The 18,028-nt window shown below is 29.8% G+C and overlaps 3 protein-coding genes across 3 annotated transcripts; 1 reads left to right on the top strand and 2 right to left on the bottom strand.

Annotated features, from left to right (window-relative positions):
- Positions 1–424: 424 nt before the first annotated feature.
- LOC123295871 (zinc finger protein 271-like) lies at positions 425–1,922 on the bottom strand (the record flags this gene model as incomplete). The annotated part of the gene is made up of 2 exons (XM_044877332.1): positions 425–448; positions 546–1,922. Coding segments are annotated over 2 exons (1,401 nt in total), but the record flags the coding sequence as incomplete, so codon positions are not given.
- A 40-nt stretch (positions 1,923–1,962) lies between these two features.
- LOC123295870 (zinc finger protein 226) lies at positions 1,963–6,733 on the bottom strand. The gene is made up of 5 exons (XM_044877331.1): positions 6,638–6,733; positions 6,228–6,390; positions 4,328–5,432; positions 2,297–2,812; positions 1,963–1,970 (listed from the first exon to the last, which is right to left on the bottom strand). Exons 2-5 carry the CDS (start codon positions 6,297–6,299, stop codon positions 1,963–1,965), a joined length of 1,701 nt encoding a protein of 566 aa, XP_044733266.1. The 5' UTR covers positions 6,300–6,390; positions 6,638–6,733.
- LOC123296963 (ATP-binding cassette sub-family C member 10) lies at positions 6,429–17,007 on the top strand. Its single transcript, XM_044878700.1, has 17 exons — positions 6,429–6,468; positions 6,696–7,365; positions 7,705–8,059; positions 8,154–8,414; positions 8,482–8,705; positions 8,985–9,222; positions 9,531–9,799; positions 10,733–11,134; positions 11,459–11,999; positions 12,297–12,832; positions 12,894–13,026; positions 13,134–13,307; positions 13,379–13,585; positions 13,743–13,971; positions 14,752–14,934; positions 15,369–15,612; positions 16,433–17,007. Exons 2-17 carry the CDS (start codon positions 6,712–6,714, stop codon positions 16,682–16,684), a joined length of 4,902 nt encoding a protein of 1,633 aa, XP_044734635.1. The 5' UTR covers positions 6,429–6,468; positions 6,696–6,711; the 3' UTR covers positions 16,685–17,007.
- The last annotated feature ends 1,021 nt before the right edge of the window (positions 17,008–18,028 follow it).

Genomic DNA, 18,028 nt, shown 5'->3' with positions numbered 1-18,028 from the left:
ACCTGTTTATGTCGAACTAATTGACTATGTATGGAAAATAATTTTTTACAAACATCACATGAAAATAATTTTGTTCTATGAATATATCGTTTGTGATGTGTTAAATTTCTTTGATTTTTAAATGATTTATTACAAATTTCACATGAAAATGGATTTTCACCATGTATCCGTTCATGTTTATTTAAATCCTGTTCACACTTAAATATTTTACCACAAATATCACAAAGTATCTTATTATGAACTTTTTTATGTGCGTAGAAGCTGCTGTGTTGTGCAAATGCTTTATTACAAACATTACATACAAATGGTTTTTCACCACTATGGAGTCGTTCATGTTGAACTAAATCTTTTTTCGTTCTAAAAGGTCTATCGCAAATATCACACAAGAACCGTCTCACTCCAGTGTGAATTATTTTATGTTTTATTAAGCTGCTTCGATAAGCAAATGCTGTTTTACAAATATTACACGAAAATTTTTTTTCTCCCGTATGAACAATTTTATGTTGAATTAAATATTGTTTTAACAAAAATTTCTTATCGCAAACATCACACGAATAGGGTTTTTGTCCAGTATGACAACGTTTATGAATAACTAAAGTCCTTTTAGTAATAAATGATTTACTACAAATATTACATGAAAATAGCCTTAATCCAGTGTGACTGTGTTTATGCGCAACTAAATTAGATTTGTTCCTAAATGATTTATTGCAAACATTACATGAAAATGGTTTTTCTTTAGTATGAGTAAGTTTATGACTATTTAAGTAACTTTGAACTAGAAATGCTTTATCACAAATATCACATTTAAATGGCGTTTCACCAACGTGAATAAGTTTATGTTTAACTAAATTGGACTGAACGTTAAATGATTTATTGCAAACATCACACGAAAAGGGTTTCTCTCCGGTGTGAATAAGTTTATGTCTATCTAAATTTCCCTTTTGAAAAAATTTTTTATCACAAACATCACATGAAAATGGTTTGACTCCAGTGTGATTTAGTTTATGATTAACTAAACTAATCCGATGAATAAATTTTTTCTCACAAATATCACATGAATACGGTTTATCAAAATCACAAAGCTCCTCTCTAGAATGAATTCGTTTGTGTTTAGCTCTTACTCCTTTCGTTTTAAACGATTTATCACAAACATCACATGAATATGGCCTTTCCTCAGTGTGAATAACTTTATGTTTACCTAAATTGTTTTTAGAACTAAATGATTTATTGCAAATGTTACATGAATAAGGTCTTTCTCCGGTATGTTTTGTTTTGTGAATAACTAAGTTGGTCTTGGATGTAAATGATTTATCACAAACATCACATGGAAAAAGTTTTTTTCGACCGGTATGCATTTGTTTGTGCAAAGTTTTTTCGTATTTCGTTTTAAACGATTTATCACAAACATCGCAGGAAAATGGCCTTTCTTCAGTGTGAACAACTTTATGCCTAACTAAATTACTTGAAGAGTTAAATGTTTTATCGCAAACATCACATGAATAAGGTTTTTCCCTTGTATGAATGCGTTCATGCCTGTATAAATTGCTTCTTTGCAAAAATATTTTATGACAAACATAACAAGAGTAAGTTTTATCTCTAGTGTGACATCGTTTATGTTGTCGTAAAACAGATCGACACTTAAATGTTTTATCACAGAGGTCGCATGAAAACGGTCTTTCTCCGGTATGTTTTCTTTTGTGATCAACTAAGTTGGCCTTGGACCTAAATGATTTATCACAAACATCACATGAAAAAGGTTTTTCTCCAGTATGCGTTTTTTTATGTCTAATTAAATTACCATTTGTGGAAACTGATATGTGACAAACATTACATGAAAAAGGCTTTTCTCCAGTATGCGTTTTTTTATGTTTAATTAAAGTACTATTTGAGCGAAATGATTTTTTACAAACATTACATGAAAAAGGCCTTTCTCCAGTATGAATACGTTTATGTATTTCTAAATTAGTATACTTAAAATATGATTTGTCACAATCATTACATGAAAATGTTCTTTCTCTCGGATGACTTCCAGTAATATGAATACGTTCAAGAACAACCTTTACATTATGAAATCGTTGATGAACAACTAATTGGGCATGTCGTAAAAAAGACATTTTACAAATTTCGCATGAATATGTTTTTTTTAAAGTATGAATAAGTTTATGTCTATCTAATTTTGTTTGCCGCATAAATACTTTATCACAAACATTACATGAAAATGTTTTGTTTCTAGCGTGAATACGTTTATGTTTAATTAAACTACTTATAAAACTATAATTTTTCTTACAGATATTACATGAAAATGGTTTTTCCCCGGTATGAAGTCGTTGATGTGCATATAAAATTTTTTCAGAAATAAATGTTTTTTGACAAATATTACATGGAAAATATTCTTCTGCTGTATTTTCTCGAGTATGATCACCTACTCTATTTTCATAGCCAACATCACTTGAATCTTCTAGTATTTCACTTTCACTAGTACCCTCTTCAGCATCATCTTTTATAATTAGCTCTGTATGCAGTTGTTCTACTTTAAAACTTTCACTTTTAACGACCGTTGAGTTATTTGCATCATTAAATTTTTCACCACATTCAAGTATATTGGTTTGTTGCCCAAATATTTCCATTTCATCATCACTCGAATTATTTTCTTCTAATATTTTACTTTCACTAGTACCCTCTTCGTCATCATCTTTAATAATTAGCTCGGTATGCAGTTGTTCATCTTTAACACTTTCATTTTTAACGATCGTTGACTTATTTGCATCATTAAATTTTTCATCACACGCAATATCTTTTTCTCCCGTATCGTCTGTACTATAATTTCGTGCACATTCAAGTATATTGGTTTGTTGCCCAAGTATTCCCAATTCATTATCACTCGAATTACTTTTTGTTTTCTCATAAACATCACTTGGAACAAAATTTTCTTCTGTATGATTTTCTTGAAACGCAAGTAATAATTCATCAGCAGCATCTTTATTTATCAATTCAGAATGCAATTGTTCAATTGTAATATTTTCATTTTTAAGTATCATCGAATTATTTTTTTGTTTTAAAACTATCACATTGTTTATTAAAATCGGATTATTAATATCGCAACAATCTCTTGACATTTTTTTATATTTTTACTTGCGTTAAAATGTGTATTTATAAATAAATTAATTTTAATTTGTTATTTTCTTATTAATATATTGAGTGCTACATGTACAGAACTTAAATTAAAAAGTACATGAACAAATGACCGAAACATTGATAAGTAAGTGATAAAATATAGTAGTGGGAAGAATATCAGCAGGAATCGGTGGTTAAAGCATAGAAAAATATTTCCAGACCTTTATTTTTAAAACTTGATAAACTAACAGGTCAAATTCCATTTACAAGGTCAGGTAGTTCATATCTTATGTATAAAGCAGGGCCGTAATCAGGGCGTGGCAGTGCATAGGGCGCAAAACAAACAGTACGTTTTGTATGTAAAATAAAGTCAGTAATGAAGTATACAGGGTGTTCTGTTATTGCTAGCAGAAAATTGTACCACTAAATTAAGCTTGTCAAGACAAACTCTTATTGGAAATCGACATAAGTTACCTAAACGCAACAATATTCTATTCAATTTAGTGAATATTCAGTCTTCAATCCTAGTGTTACAACTATTATAAGTTAACTAATGAAATTCAAAAGAAGGCTTAAGAATGTCTCGGACATACGTCGATTAATTTTCAATACTAAACATCGTATTTAACAACATTACCGAATTTTTTAAATGTGAAAATTTATTTGGGGAAATTATGACTTATATTATTATTTATGTATTGAATTATGTACCCGTGAATCTAATCTAAATTTAAATAAATGAAGTTTTATTTTTATTATTGTACGAATTATTTACGATATATTCTTTAGGTAATTAGTCGGTCATAGGAATATTAAAGGTATATTCCTTCATTCAAGGGTAATTATAGTTAAAAATATTATATTTGTAATTAATTTCTAAATTTTATTTAAAAAAAAATGCATTTTTTCTTTAGGGTAAAAAGAAATATTATCGTTCTATTTCAATTTCAAGCAAACGAGAGCCGCAGCCAATCAAAAGTAGGCACATTGCTTCCCTCCTGAGTGATACAACCCCCTGGTCTAAAGTAGGACTTTATACTACATCCCTACTATAATTACTAGATCCGTGATCGTAACAGTCTTATTTGAAACTCTAGGTTTTAGTTAAAGGTGACTAATTAATTAAACTTTAGTTAAAAAAAATGAGCATTTATAGTATTGAATAAAACAATTTATTATTATGTTTAATAAAATTTTATTTCTTAAGTAGTACATTTTTTTAAATCATTAGCTAATTGGCATACAGTTGGATGTTGATTTAAAGCTTTCATAAATATATCTAATTCATCATCTGAATCACTATTATTTTCCTGAATATTATTTATTTTTGTACTGTCTTCATCCATTTCATGAATTTCTTCTGGCGTTTCAGAATCAAAATATTTCTCTTCATCATCGATTGTTTTAACATCAATATTATCGTAACTTGTATCATTATCAATTTTTGAATAATCAAATTCATTGTCTTTGCCATCAAGAAAACTTTGATACATATAACTTTCAAATTCTTGTTTTAGCAATCGTTTTTCATTAGCATTTATTAAAAACCAATTTTTATCCCGTTTTACGGTATCAATGGTATTGGCAATTTCATCTTGTCGACGATCTTCTAAATTATCCCATTCACCCCATCGTTGTGATGTAGATGGTTTATTCGATTCATCCGTTTTATATACATCAAATCTACTAAAATCGGTACAATCGTCTGAATTGATATCATTTACAATTTCATCGTCACTTTCGTCGTTTTCTTCTTCCATGACTTCGTTTTCAAAATCTTCTTGCTTGTGTTTTAAAATTTGTGTTTGTTCTTTCTGATAACCTTCTAATAAAATATTTACAAAAGAACAATCTTCAGGTGCCATTTTGTCACGGATTTTTCTTTCATCTTCTGTTAAATATTGACCCACTAATTGTTCATATAATAAAGGATTACGTTTCATCATTTCAACCTCGGAAAAATACGATGAATTGGTTTGCATTTGTAAAAGTGCTTGGTATCGACGATTTTTTATATCTTTTTTCCTTAAATTATTGTCATGATATCGAGATAATTCATTTAAATAAAATTGTATCTCGTAACCGTCTTTCTCATCGTTACAAAACTGCTTAAAATAATCTAAATGCTCTACTTTACAATATTTTCCAAAACGTGAAAGGAAATTCGATTTACTACGTTCCAAAATTTCTAAGGCAATTTCTTTTTTCTTGTCAACAGATATATCTTCCTCATTTCTTTGTTGGCTTTTAAAATGTACAAGTTCATTATCAGTGATATACTTAATTATTTCGTTAACTTCTGCTTCGATTACACAGGTCTGCAAAAAAAAAAGAGATATTTTTACTAAATTATATATTTTAGAATGCGCTGATTTCAGAAATGATGGCCATTTTTTTTCTATCACGTAAGGCTTTTTTGCAAATTCAAAAACAAAAAATTGGTAAAAGCACTCGTTTATTAAAAATTATACAGTAGCCTGCAAGCATAGTGACATCCCATCTTCCTTGTTACCGTCTCTCGATATCGCGGATATCCTGGTGATGTCCCCTGTTTTTCATTGCAAGCTCCCAGGTTTTCAGGAAAAAAGTCTATGTAGGAGTGCAAAAAATGGACCTTCAGGCTTATCTTGCAATCTTGACCTTCGTATGCTGCTATAAAGTTGAACAATGGTTTTGAAGTCAGGATCCTTAGTATTTCCCAAACCTTTCACACTACATCCTTGAACGATACACAAGCTTATTTTTCCTTCTCATTCATACTTTCCACAAAGAGGGTGTCTGCCCGTCTGTCTGGCAACACGATAACCCAAAAACGAAAAGAGATATCAAGCTGAAATTAAGTAGCATACTCAGGACGTAAAAAGTGAGGTCGAGTTCGTAAATGACCAATATAGGTCAATTGGGTGTTGGGTCCGTAGGGCCCATCTTGTAAACCGTTAGAGATAGAACAAATGTTTAAATGTAAAAAATGTTCCTTATAAAAAAATAAACAACTTTTGTTTGAAACATTTTCTTGTAAACATCACTATTTACCCTCGAGGGCGCTAATTAGGTGAAAATTTTGTATTATGTATTAATATAGGAATATATATACATGGTATTTCAACAATTACCTCAGTCAATTGTTTGTTTTCATTTGTTTTTAAATTACTTTTAGTCGTGTTATCAACCTCCATATTTGTCATTTCCTTCCATCTAGCGACAATACTGAATAAGATATTCCATTTCTTGTATACTTGACAATTAAAATCTTCTATCTTTCAAATTTCATATAACCTAAAATTTAAAAAAAATGTCGTGATATAAAAAAATATATTCAAATAATTGGTGAAATAATTAAAATAATTTAAATGTGTAAGTTTAATATGCATATACTTTTAGCGTAAAATCTATTTGCGTTAGTATACAATAATAACTGTTCAGAAAAACAAAAAATGTTTAATACGTTTAGTCATACTCATAAATAAATAAATTTTAATTAATAACACAATCTTTGAATAATAGATTAATTAACAAACCTTACACAATATTTTATTTAATTATTATTTTAAAAAATTATAGAATCTTCATTTTTTTTACAGTAAACATCCAATCGAAATGTCATCTGAATCTAGTTTACTTCTGCAAAGCACTCCAAGATGGCAGTGGTATTGGGAAGATATGTGCGGACCAAATGGTTTTGAATTTTGGTCATTATTGGAACATGATATTGGATTATGTTTTCAACAATTATGTCTTCAAATTCCCTTCCTTTATTTATTTGCCATAATCTCTGCATTTTATTTTGGTAGTAACGTAGGATTTATAACACGTAGCCCCAAAGAATTATATTATATAAATTTAAGATGTTTTATATGTTTATTGTTAGCCATCTTACCCATTGTACAAACTATTGTTGATATAAATGCTGCTGATATTATAGTACAGCCTGTAGATTTATTTTTATCGGCAACAAATGTTATAACATGGCTTGTACATTTTGCATTTTTAACAGCTTTACGACGAAAGCTTGGTCCATGCCCTCGTGGACCAATATTTATACTAGTTATGTGGTCTATTATTGCAATCTTGACTGTGATTTCATTCCGTTCCCATTTGCTTATTTATAATCGTTCAATTCCATCTCCAAGTATACTATTATCTTTAATCTGTGCTAGTATTTCTTTAACTTTACAAATTCTTTATGCATTAACATTATTGCCGGGAGCATCCTCAGACTCACAAAGAAATTATTCATCAAGATATGAGCAGGTAAGTCGAAAAGTTTGCAGAGGGATTCATATAAAATGAATAACAAATATATTTTATTTTTGTTCAACTAACGACTGTCTGTCCCGAAACAATAATGAATCGTTGTTCATGAGCTATTTATTAGCACACAAAAAAAAAAAAAAATATTTTTTTTAAAAGATAAGAAATATCTATTGCAACGGGTGTTTTTTAAGTTGACATTTGCTTGAAACTCGAAAAATAAGTTTTATCGGTAAAATGCCTCAAGCTGTTTCCTTACTGTTTAAAACGTTACTGTTATTTCCCATTCACAGTTTGATATTATCCATCAAAATATAACTTTAAAATTTTGAAAAACAGATTGGTGAACGTACATCCCTTTTGGATGATGCAAATGGCTATTATTTACGTTATGAACGATTATACACTGGTCGGGGTGAGGAAAATGAAGCAGATTTTCTAGGCGTCGCAATGGAAGACACACCATTTTTATCACGTTTGTTATTCTATTGGGTACATACGTTGATGCAAAAAGGTGTAGATGGTTCACTCAATAATGCTGACGCTTTATATGATTTACCTATGGACTTAACAAGTACAACTTTAGGCCAAAAATTTGACAAAGCATTAATTGGAAATGTTGACGAATTTGAATTGCATCAAGCAGTTGCATCAAACTCACAACTTCGTGACACAAATTCACTTGTTACGCCAGGTAAATGGTTTAGTAAATGTTCTAGAAGGATTGAAATTCAGACTTTTATTTTTACTGCTTAGTTTATTAAAGAAGACAAAATATATTATTTTAGGTGAATTCAGCTCAGCCACTACTATCGCATTAGTTCCAGATGTATACGTTAGACGACATAATGTTAGTCTTTTCAAAGCATTACATATTTGTTTTGGCTGGCAGTTTTATGGAATTGGCATATTAAAGTTAATTGCTGATTGTTCTGGTTTTGCAGGACCTTTATTATTAAACAAATTAGTATCGTTTATAGAAAATAAATCAGAAGATATCGGCACAGGATATTTATTTGCTTTAGGTTTATGTTTATCAACCTTAATAGGTAATTAATTCGCAGACATAGCATTTTTAATAATAATGCATAATTATTTATTTCATTGTTATTTTAGCTTCATTTTGTAATGTACATTTTAATTTTAAAATGTGTATTGTTGGGTTAAAAATTCGTGGAGCAATTGTAACTGCAATATATCGTAAAACATTGACAGCCAGCTCCACAATTTTAAATTCAAAATTTAGTGTTGGTGAAATTGTTAACTTCATGTCAACTGATACGGATCGAATTGTAAATTCTTGTCCAAGTTTTCATGCTGTATGGAGTATACCTTTCCAGGTAATAACAATATATGGATGATTGTAAGATGGCTGGAGTTCATTTAGTTATTTAAAAAAAATTTGATAAAAACTGTGTTTTTGGTATATAACTCTAGGATATATCTAAATAAATTTCGATTTTTGCCCCAATTTAGAAGATTAAAAAATGATCCTCTAGATGGCAACACTAGGGGAGGGGGTACAAATATACCCTGCCATCTAGAGGATCTTTTTTTAATCTTCCCAAGAAAAAGGCTAATTCATGAAGTATATATTAAATTATTTCCTAATTTTTAAGCTGGCTGTTACGTTATATTTACTATATGTACAACTTGGTATTGCTTTTTTGGCTGGAGTAATATTTTCAATTATACTAATTCCCATAAATAAATTAATCGCAAATAAAATTGGATCGTTAAGTACAAAAATGATGAAGAAAAAAGATGAACGGGTACAGCTAATGACAGAAACATTAAGAGGAATTCGTACTATAAAGTTTCATGTTTGGGAAAAGCATTTTATTCAATCAATATTAGGTAAGTTTTGCGAAAATCAATGTCTACGCTTGAAAAACTAATGAGTTCGATTTAGAAACTCGGTTGCTGAAATCATACTCTTTTATGCGGTTTAACATCTAGCAACAATATTCATAATAAAATATAAATAAATTTTTGACTCGGGAACATAAAAACAAATACAATACAAATTTTCGAAACCCATACTTAAGTTAGGTGGTACGATTATGGCTATACTTTCCTCTATGAATTTTTATCTTATGTTAGTTAAAAACTATAAGTTTGCACGAAAACATAAGTAGCTAATGTTTATTCACTTTTCTTTACAGGTATACGTGATGGAGAATTGAAGTATTTAAAAGGGCGTAAATATTTAGACGCATTGTGTGTTTATTTTTGGGCAACAACGCCTGTATTAATATCTATATTAACATTCGCAACATATGTACTATTAGGGAATAAACTAACAGCAGCTACTGTTTTTACAAGTATTGCACTATTAAATATGTTGATTGGACCACTAAATGCATTCCCATGGGTACTTAATGGTGTTACTGAAGCTTGGGTTTCTATCAAGAGAATCCAAGCATTGCTCGATGTATGTTTGTTTTTTTGTATATCATGTTGATATTTCTTTCTAGACTTGCTTACATGGATATATGTTTATTAAAAAGAGTAAACTATACGTATAATTTACATTACATGGATAGTAAAACAAGCTTTATGCGCAGTGACTTTTGCGTCTGTACATTTTTACCTCTATGTTCAGATTAGACATACGAAAGACATAATATAGGCATTTTTCAATAGATTGTAAAATATACATCCACGGATCTAGTAATTATAGTAGGGATGTAGTATAAAGTCCTACTTTAGACGAGGGGGGTGTATCACTCAGGGGGGAAGCAATGTGCCTATTTTTGATTGGCTGCGGTTCTCATTTGCGGGAAATTCAAATAGAACAATAATATTTCGTGTGTTTTAGATTTTTGAGGACTAAAAATCTTTTTTCACAATCGTCGTATCTAATAACTTTTGTTGGAGATAATGCAAGTTTAATATTTTAGTCTGTATATAGAGGTGATTTGGCGCTGTTTCATTTACATATGCTATTTTAAAAAAATTTTATTATAGACACGCGCCTGATAGAAAGAGTAAAATATATATTGTATAATTTATTACATATCTAAGGAAGTTTTTTGCGCTTTGACTTCAATATTTCGAATACTTATATTTACAGATATTTTTTCTCATTCCTTATTTTCAATTTATATAATTTTATTTTCATAGTTGATTTATATTCACTTTTTCTTTTGGTTAATTTACATATATGTGTGACATTATAGTAAAAAAGAAAAATGATTTTTTTTTTCGCTAAGGGGTTTTATTATATTATATTTAAGGCATATGTTAACAGAGATTCATGGGAGTTGAAAAATTTAAATATTGTTTTGAAAAAAGTTTTGTAATAATAATTGTCAATTAATGCGAGGCCCTTACTGTAGTAATATTCAAAATTTTTGTTATACAGGTCTATGATTTAGATTATGATAAATATTATGACGATACATTATTAGACGAAAGTAATTCAGTCATTGTTATTAAATATGGTCAATTTTCATGGGGTAACGTTAAACAATCAGGAGATGAAAAACAAATACTTAAAACTGAAAATATTATAACGAAATCAAAACAACAAAAACTTGTAAAAAAAATGCGTGGAACACATCGTGAATCTCCTGGTCAGATTCAACAGAAACAACTTTTATATACAGAAGTTGGATCATCAACATCTCAGCAGAGTGGTGATTTTATATCAGACGAATTTTCTAGCGATGTAGATTCATTCTCATCGGAACGAATCAATGAACGTAACGCCGCCGAATCAAAATATGAGTTTCATATATCGAATATTAATTTACATATTAAAAGGGTAAGAATTTTGGTTACTCTGTTCATAAAGGGCTGTTAAAGATTATAAAAAAATTATAAATTTTTGGCAACCATTTCTTATAAGTTTTAGCAGACTTTGTCCTTACCTATAGTATTAAAATTTCGATTTTGCCCCGATTTGCTAGATCAATTTTTGTATTATAAAAATACGTATTTTAACCACCATGTAGTTATCATGAGTATGAATTAGCTAATCGTAATTACGCTAACTGTATTACATTCGAATATACAAAAATATGTTTATGTTCTAACTAGCCATATTCTTTTGATTTAATGTGACAATACTCTTTCTAATTTTATGTAGGGACAATTTGTTGGTATTATGGGATCAGTAGGTAGTGGAAAATCAACATTATTAGCGAGTATTATTGCTGAAATTGAAAAAAATACAGGATATATTGGGGTATACAATCGCAATCTAGGTTTTGGCTACGTTCCACAACAACCATGGCTACAACGTGGTACAGTCCGTGACAATATACTTTTTGGTAAAGTGTACGATGAACGGCGTTATAAAATAGTTCTAAAAGCATGTTGCTTAGAAGATGATATACATATGTTCCCTCACGGTGATCTGACTGGTGTTGGCGACTCAGGAAGCACATTATCTGGTGGACAAAAAGCTCGAATTGCATTAGCTCGCGCCGTTTATCAAGATAAACCAATATATATTATGGATGATATTTTATCAGCGGTTGATGCTCATGTTGCCAAGCACATATTTCAAAATTGCTTGTTGGGTTTATTAAAAAATAAAACTCGAGTATTTTGTACACATCATTTACAATATTTATTGCATACAGATCATCTAATTGTCATGGAAAATGGATGCATTAAAAAGCAAGGTATGTAAATTGATTTAAACACTCGGATGATAACAGCAATTAACACTTTCCGTTAGACAATCTATCATAGACAGATTTATCAATCAATAAAATTTCATAACAAATATGTCTCATCTGGTTATCAGATGGATGAAGGTCAACCTTAAACCGCCTTTTAGACTTTAATGTCTTACACTCTTACACTATTGTTTTTAGACAGACCTGTTTAGTCTGCAGATATAAGCAGATATAACCTTTCTGCCTTAAATGCAGATATAACCTTTTTAAGTAACGTAAATGATTTTTTATTTTGTGTAGGTATTCCAAGTGATATATTAACTGACATTGAAGAGATATTGTTACCCGATACAAGTCTATCTCAAGATAATAGTGTCAGTATTACAGATAAAATTGATATGACCTCTGCCGATATAATGAAAGAACAAACAGTTGATAATGAAATGTTTAATCGAGAAAATCGTGAAATTGGTAGCGTTGATACCAAAGTCTATGCTATATATTGGAAATCAATTGGTCGCATGCTATCATTATTTATTATAATTTCAATGATATTAATGCAAGCATCAAGAAATATTACTGATGTTTGGTTATCTATATGGGTATCAGCATCAATGACACCAACAAATTCGACTAATTTAACAACAAACAGCTTTGAAACTCCAAAATTATTATCATCTTCTACAGATCGAAATATTATGTATTATTTGACTATTTATGCGATTTTAGCTGGAATTAATTCACTCTTTACTCTGTTTCGAGCATTTTTGTTTGCGTATGGTGGAATACAAGCTGCCAAACGTGTTCATCAGAAGTTATTAAAAAAAGTTATTCATGTGAGTTCTTCTTTAATGTATCCAAATTACTATGAATTCATTCGAATTATTATTTTAACAGGCAAAATTAAGATTCTTCGATATATCACCTTTGGGAAGAATACTCAATAGATTCTCATCAGATACCTACACGGTGGATGACTCTTTACCATTTATTTTAAATATACTTCTTGCACAGTTATTTGGTCTAATGGGTGAGTAAATATTTATTTATGACCTTATTTTGTGGAATATGCCTTATTCCTGGGAAGATTAAAAATAAGTCCTCTAGATGGTAATAATAAGACTATACATTATTTAGGTAGTGTAGCGGTAACAATATATGGTTTACCATGGTTATGTTTGGTATTAACACCATTAATACCTGTCTATCATTGGCTACAACAACATTATCGACTTACATCTCGAGAATTGAAAAGGTTATCAAGTTTAACTCTGTCACCAGTTTATAGCCATTTTAATGAAACTTTACAAGGTAATAATATTTACTTCGAATGAGTCAAGTATTTTTATTTTGGCTGACGACATACTTTTATGTTTCTTAAGGCCTTGCAACAATACGTGCATTTGGTGCTAATCAACGTTTTAAAAGAGACAACGAGGAATATTTAGAGGCAAATCAAAAATCACAATTTGCTAGTAATGTGGCAAATCAGTGGTTAAATTTACGTTTGCAGTTTATTGGTGTGGCTATGGTTAGTGGAGTGGGAGTTATTGCTGTGATTCAGCATCAATTTGATGTGGTCGATCCAGGTGAGTCTTTAAGGCGTAATTCCACTGAAGCAACACTGACCGACATGTGGCTCGATATTTGTTGTCAAGTGTTGTTTATGTCGATAACTTACTCAAAATCGGAAAACAGGAAAATAACATAATGTTAATAAATACGTGCTATTTTTTGAAAACATAGGTTTAGTTGGATTAGCAATTTCGTATGCATTGTCTGTTACTGGATTACTTGGTGGTGTAATAAATGCTTTTACTGAGACTGAACGTGAAATGATTGCTGTTGAACGTGTTAATCAATATATTGAAGAAGTCGAAGCTGAAGATTTAAAGGATGCACTCCTTGTTGGACCACAATACGGTTGGCCTTCACGAGGTTCTATTCGATTTGTTGAAGTTGTATTACGATATCGGTTCGTTTGTTTTATATTTTTATTAAAGTATTACAGTAAAATCTCTTTCTTTATTTATTATTTAACATACATACACACACACACACACACACACACATATAGCGGTCAAACTTATAACACCCTTTTTTTGATTCGGGGGTTAAAAATAGGTTTATTGGTGCCAAAAATGGATATTTTTGTTGAAAACTCAACTTTTTCGCGATTACAATACTTTCTCTACACTACACGATGAATAAAAATAACGTATGTGAAAAGTTTTTGATTCAACAGAGTAGGTTTGAGATTGGCTCAAATGTAATTTTTAAATCGCAAAAACTGTTTCGATATAATTTTAATATATAAACAAAGTAAGAAAAAAGACAGAAACCCCTAGAAATCTTACGTTTGGAGACCTTTCAAGTCACATTGGAACTAATACTTATTTGATGATTTCTAAACGTATTTGATTCTGCCACCAAAAAATGGAGGTTTCCTTTTGCAAAATTAACATTACCATCAAGCCCCCTCCCCCCTTGAATTATTTACATGTTTATAACTAACGATTACTCATTAAAAAAGTCTACATGAAGAGATTTGACTGTAATATGTATTTGATAAATAATGTATACTATGTAGTGTAACGGTGAAAACAAAGTTTTCATTTTTATGTTTTATTTCTTATATTGTTCGTTAATGCCATTGATGATGATGTTGACGTTGGTTGGTATTTCCACTCTTGTTGTCTGCTGTCTATGACCATAACGATATTACTACAATTCTACCTACATTTGACAATGATAGTGGTGAATATACATTTCAAATGGTTACATTTGATATACGTGGTGGTGAGAAAGTGGGTATAGTTGGACGTACTGGTGCTGGTAAAAGTTCACTATTTGCAGCATTATTTCGAATGATTGACTATATGGGAGAAATTTGGATTGATGATGAAAATATTTCATATTTGCCGTTGGAAATACTCAGGTATTTACCAATAATTCTTTTCCAATAAATAATTAAAATCAGGTTCGTGCGTAAAGGTGGGTTTTATGATCAACCACCACTCTCATTATGAATATCTCCACATAAATTTGAACTAACAATATAGTCTCGTAAATGCAAAATGCGAAGCCTGCCATGAAAACGACGTAGAATTGGGGAAGTCAAGGCTCGCGTCCAAATAGACTCAACGTTAGAATGTACAGATTGATTCAGTAGAAAATTATTTCCGGATTATAATCTACATACCGTGCATCGATTGGTTTCTGACCCATTTACAGGATCGGTTTTTCATGGCAATATTTTATCAAATTTTGCTTGTCTCTTTCCCAAAAAACTTTACTTTCTTCGGTAGTGAAAAATAAATTATCCTTAAAATTAAATAAATTATTAAAATTTAATTTGCATTTAACGTACAGGACACGGTTATCAATAATACCACAAGAGCCATTTTTGTTTACTGGGACTGTGCGTGAAAATTTGGACCCATTAAATGAATATCGTTCTCAAGAAATGTGGAATGCATTACAACGGTGTAACTTAACTGGTGTCATAAAACAAATTGGTGGTTTACAAGCATCATTAGGGCCTGATGGACAGAAATTATCAGTTGGACAACGACAGTTATTTTGTTTAGCCAGAGCTGTATTACGGAAAGCTAAGGTATGAATTTTTTAATTTTTAATATTTTTAATCGTTTTGAAAAAAAACCCTGCTAATAAAAGCGTTTAAAATTTTTGCTTAACCAAATAAATAAATTTTTTTCAATTTAAATTTTCTATATATGAAAAGAAAATGTTGTTGTTGGGGTTTCACCAGGGCAAGAACCGCCTACCAATGACTGTTTTTAACATAAAACTGTGATTTCCGAGAATTAAAGCGAAGAGAAATTAAATTTGTTTATTATTTGATGAAGAATAAAAAATAAGGAATTATTTTTCGTATTTTGTGTTTTTTTTTTTTATTTAGAAATTTTATTATTATTTCTACTTTATTTTATTATTTGGTTATAAAATTTATATGCGAGGGAAATGTTTTCTAATAATTTCTTTTTTACAGTTAAAAACAAAATAACATTTTTAATTACTTTTATTGTCTAAAATTGAGTTTGGTATTTTTAGTATGTTTGAAAATGAGGGTAGAAAAACCATAATAATTTTTCCACATCACTTGTGCTATGTTTTTGTAATCTTTAAATTATTTTACTTAGTTATTTTGTAGTCGTCTTTACTGTTTATTACAAGTATTGAATAAAGAATTATCTTAATTAATTTTTTTTTCAATTTCGGCCATTACTTAGCCTATGTTGTTATAGCCGATACATTCATATATTTGTTTATATAGGTATTCGAACGGGACCTTTTATTTTCATCGTTATAACCGGGATTGCCTGTATTTATTTTACAGATTTCTAATTAATAAAATAATAAAAAATTTGGTATACAGGCTCCATTCATCTAATTAAAAAATTATTTATTTATAGATTTTATGTATTGATGAAGCCACAGCTAATGTAGATCTAGAAACAGATAGGCAAATACAACAAACAATACGTACTACGTTCGCTCCAAGTACTGTAATAACGATTGCACATCGTGTACAAACAATTATGGATTCAGATCGTGTAATGGTAATGGATGATGGTAAAATAATTGAATTTGATTCACCAAAAGTACTTTTAACAGATCCGTCATCTCAATTTTATCAACTTGCTACACAACAACAAATTCTTTGATCTATTACTATTTTCTAAGACAAATCAAAATACTTTCCAACTAGTAAAATCATTTAATCATCCTGAAATCATCATAACTTTGTGTAGGTAATAATCAGATATCTTTAAAAATAAAGATAATTATTGGGCAATCAATACATTGACAAACATTCCCGACTAAGATTACTGATAACTTGTTTAAGTCACTTACAGATGGCGAGACTGTAGTTCCAAATATACCTTAGATTATATTGTAACTAAATTTAAATGATTTTATCATGAAAATAAATAAAAACATTTTGAGAATAAAATAAAATAAATTAGAGTTTGGGTCTAATTTAATTTGTGTCATTTTAAAATATTTGATATATTTGTTGATAATTTTATTAATGAATGTTCAATAAATTAAATTATATAGATGTTTTAGAAACTAAAGTTGTTTTAAACATTTAAAAAAAAAAACTTTTTAGTTACTTTTTTAATTGAGAATTAGGCCCCGGGATAAATTCCTCGTTGAAAACATGCTTCTGAAACTAAAGGTGCAGGTTACCGGTGGGTATTCCGGTAAGATATTGTTTAAACTAATTTTTAAACAAATACTAATATTGACCAAATCGCTGCGGAAAAAAAATTTTATCATATAATTGGGGTCAAAACCAACAAAAAATGTTGCACTTTTAGGAGCATGTTTTCAATGAAAACCTGCAAAAATTTTCCATGCGAAAATTAATAATGCTTAATGGCGAATTTTGCCGGGACTAATTTATTAGTTTTTAATTGAGTTTTAATTTAAGTTGATTAATAAAATTATTTACATTATGTATGTTTTTATGTGTAGTGTAAATGCATTCACAGAATTTGTGCAGGCGACCGGAGAAGAATCGAAATTCGATTCTTACTACCGACACAGGTGATGATACCTGATCGTGTGTGTGAGTGGTCAGGCAAACCTGGACAGGCATAAGATTAGCTGTGGCTAGCTGCTTGGCAACTAGCCATAAGAAAAAGCCACGTCGATTTGGTATTTTTTTTCGACTGAGTAGAAATCTGTTTACCGTAGCGTGTGTGTGCTCAAGCATGCACATGTCTAAGTAACATGTCTAATCTCAACTTATTAAAACAGATTTCTTAAATGTTTTAGCATATCTGATTATTACAATCACATTAACCTATATTTATGTCGATTAGTAGGGGAAATGTATTAACTTAGATATAACTACTGATAACCAAATAATAGATTAAGATATGTTAGTAGTGTTGTTAAGTTGGTACTAATTAATTATAACAAATTTTTTTATTGTATCGTACTAGTTATTAATTAAAGCCATAAATAATGTGTTTACGTTATGCATAATTTAATTAAAA

The sequence above is a fragment of the Chrysoperla carnea genome, chromosome 3 (assembly GCF_905475395.1).
Source record: "Chrysoperla carnea chromosome 3, inChrCarn1.1, whole genome shotgun sequence".
NCBI lineage: Eukaryota > Metazoa > Arthropoda > Insecta > Neuroptera > Chrysopidae > Chrysoperla > Chrysoperla carnea.
This window is presented reverse-complemented; position numbering and strand designations above follow the sequence as displayed.

Coding starts and splice junctions, on each gene's coding strand:
- LOC123295870 (XM_044877331.1), bottom strand. CDS start 6,299: ATGACAAATATGGAGGTTGATAACACGACTAAAAGTAATTTAAAAACA. Junction 5,433..6,227: donor AAAACAAACAATTGACTGAG/GTAATTGTTGAA, acceptor TTTTTTTTGCAG/ACCTGTGTAATCGAAGCAGA. Junction 2,813..4,327: donor AGCTAATGATTTAAAAAAAT/GTACTACTTAAG, acceptor ATTATAGTACAG/ACGATACGGGAGAAAAAGAT.
- LOC123296963 (XM_044878700.1), top strand. CDS start 6,712: ATGTCATCTGAATCTAGTTTACTTCTGCAAAGCACTCCAAGATGGCAG. Junction 12,000..12,296: donor TGGATGCATTAAAAAGCAAG/GTATGTAAATTG, acceptor TATTTTGTGTAG/GTATTCCAAGTGATATATTA. Junction 13,972..14,751: donor GAAGTTGTATTACGATATCG/GTTCGTTTGTTT, acceptor TGACAATGATAG/TGGTGAATATACATTTCAAA.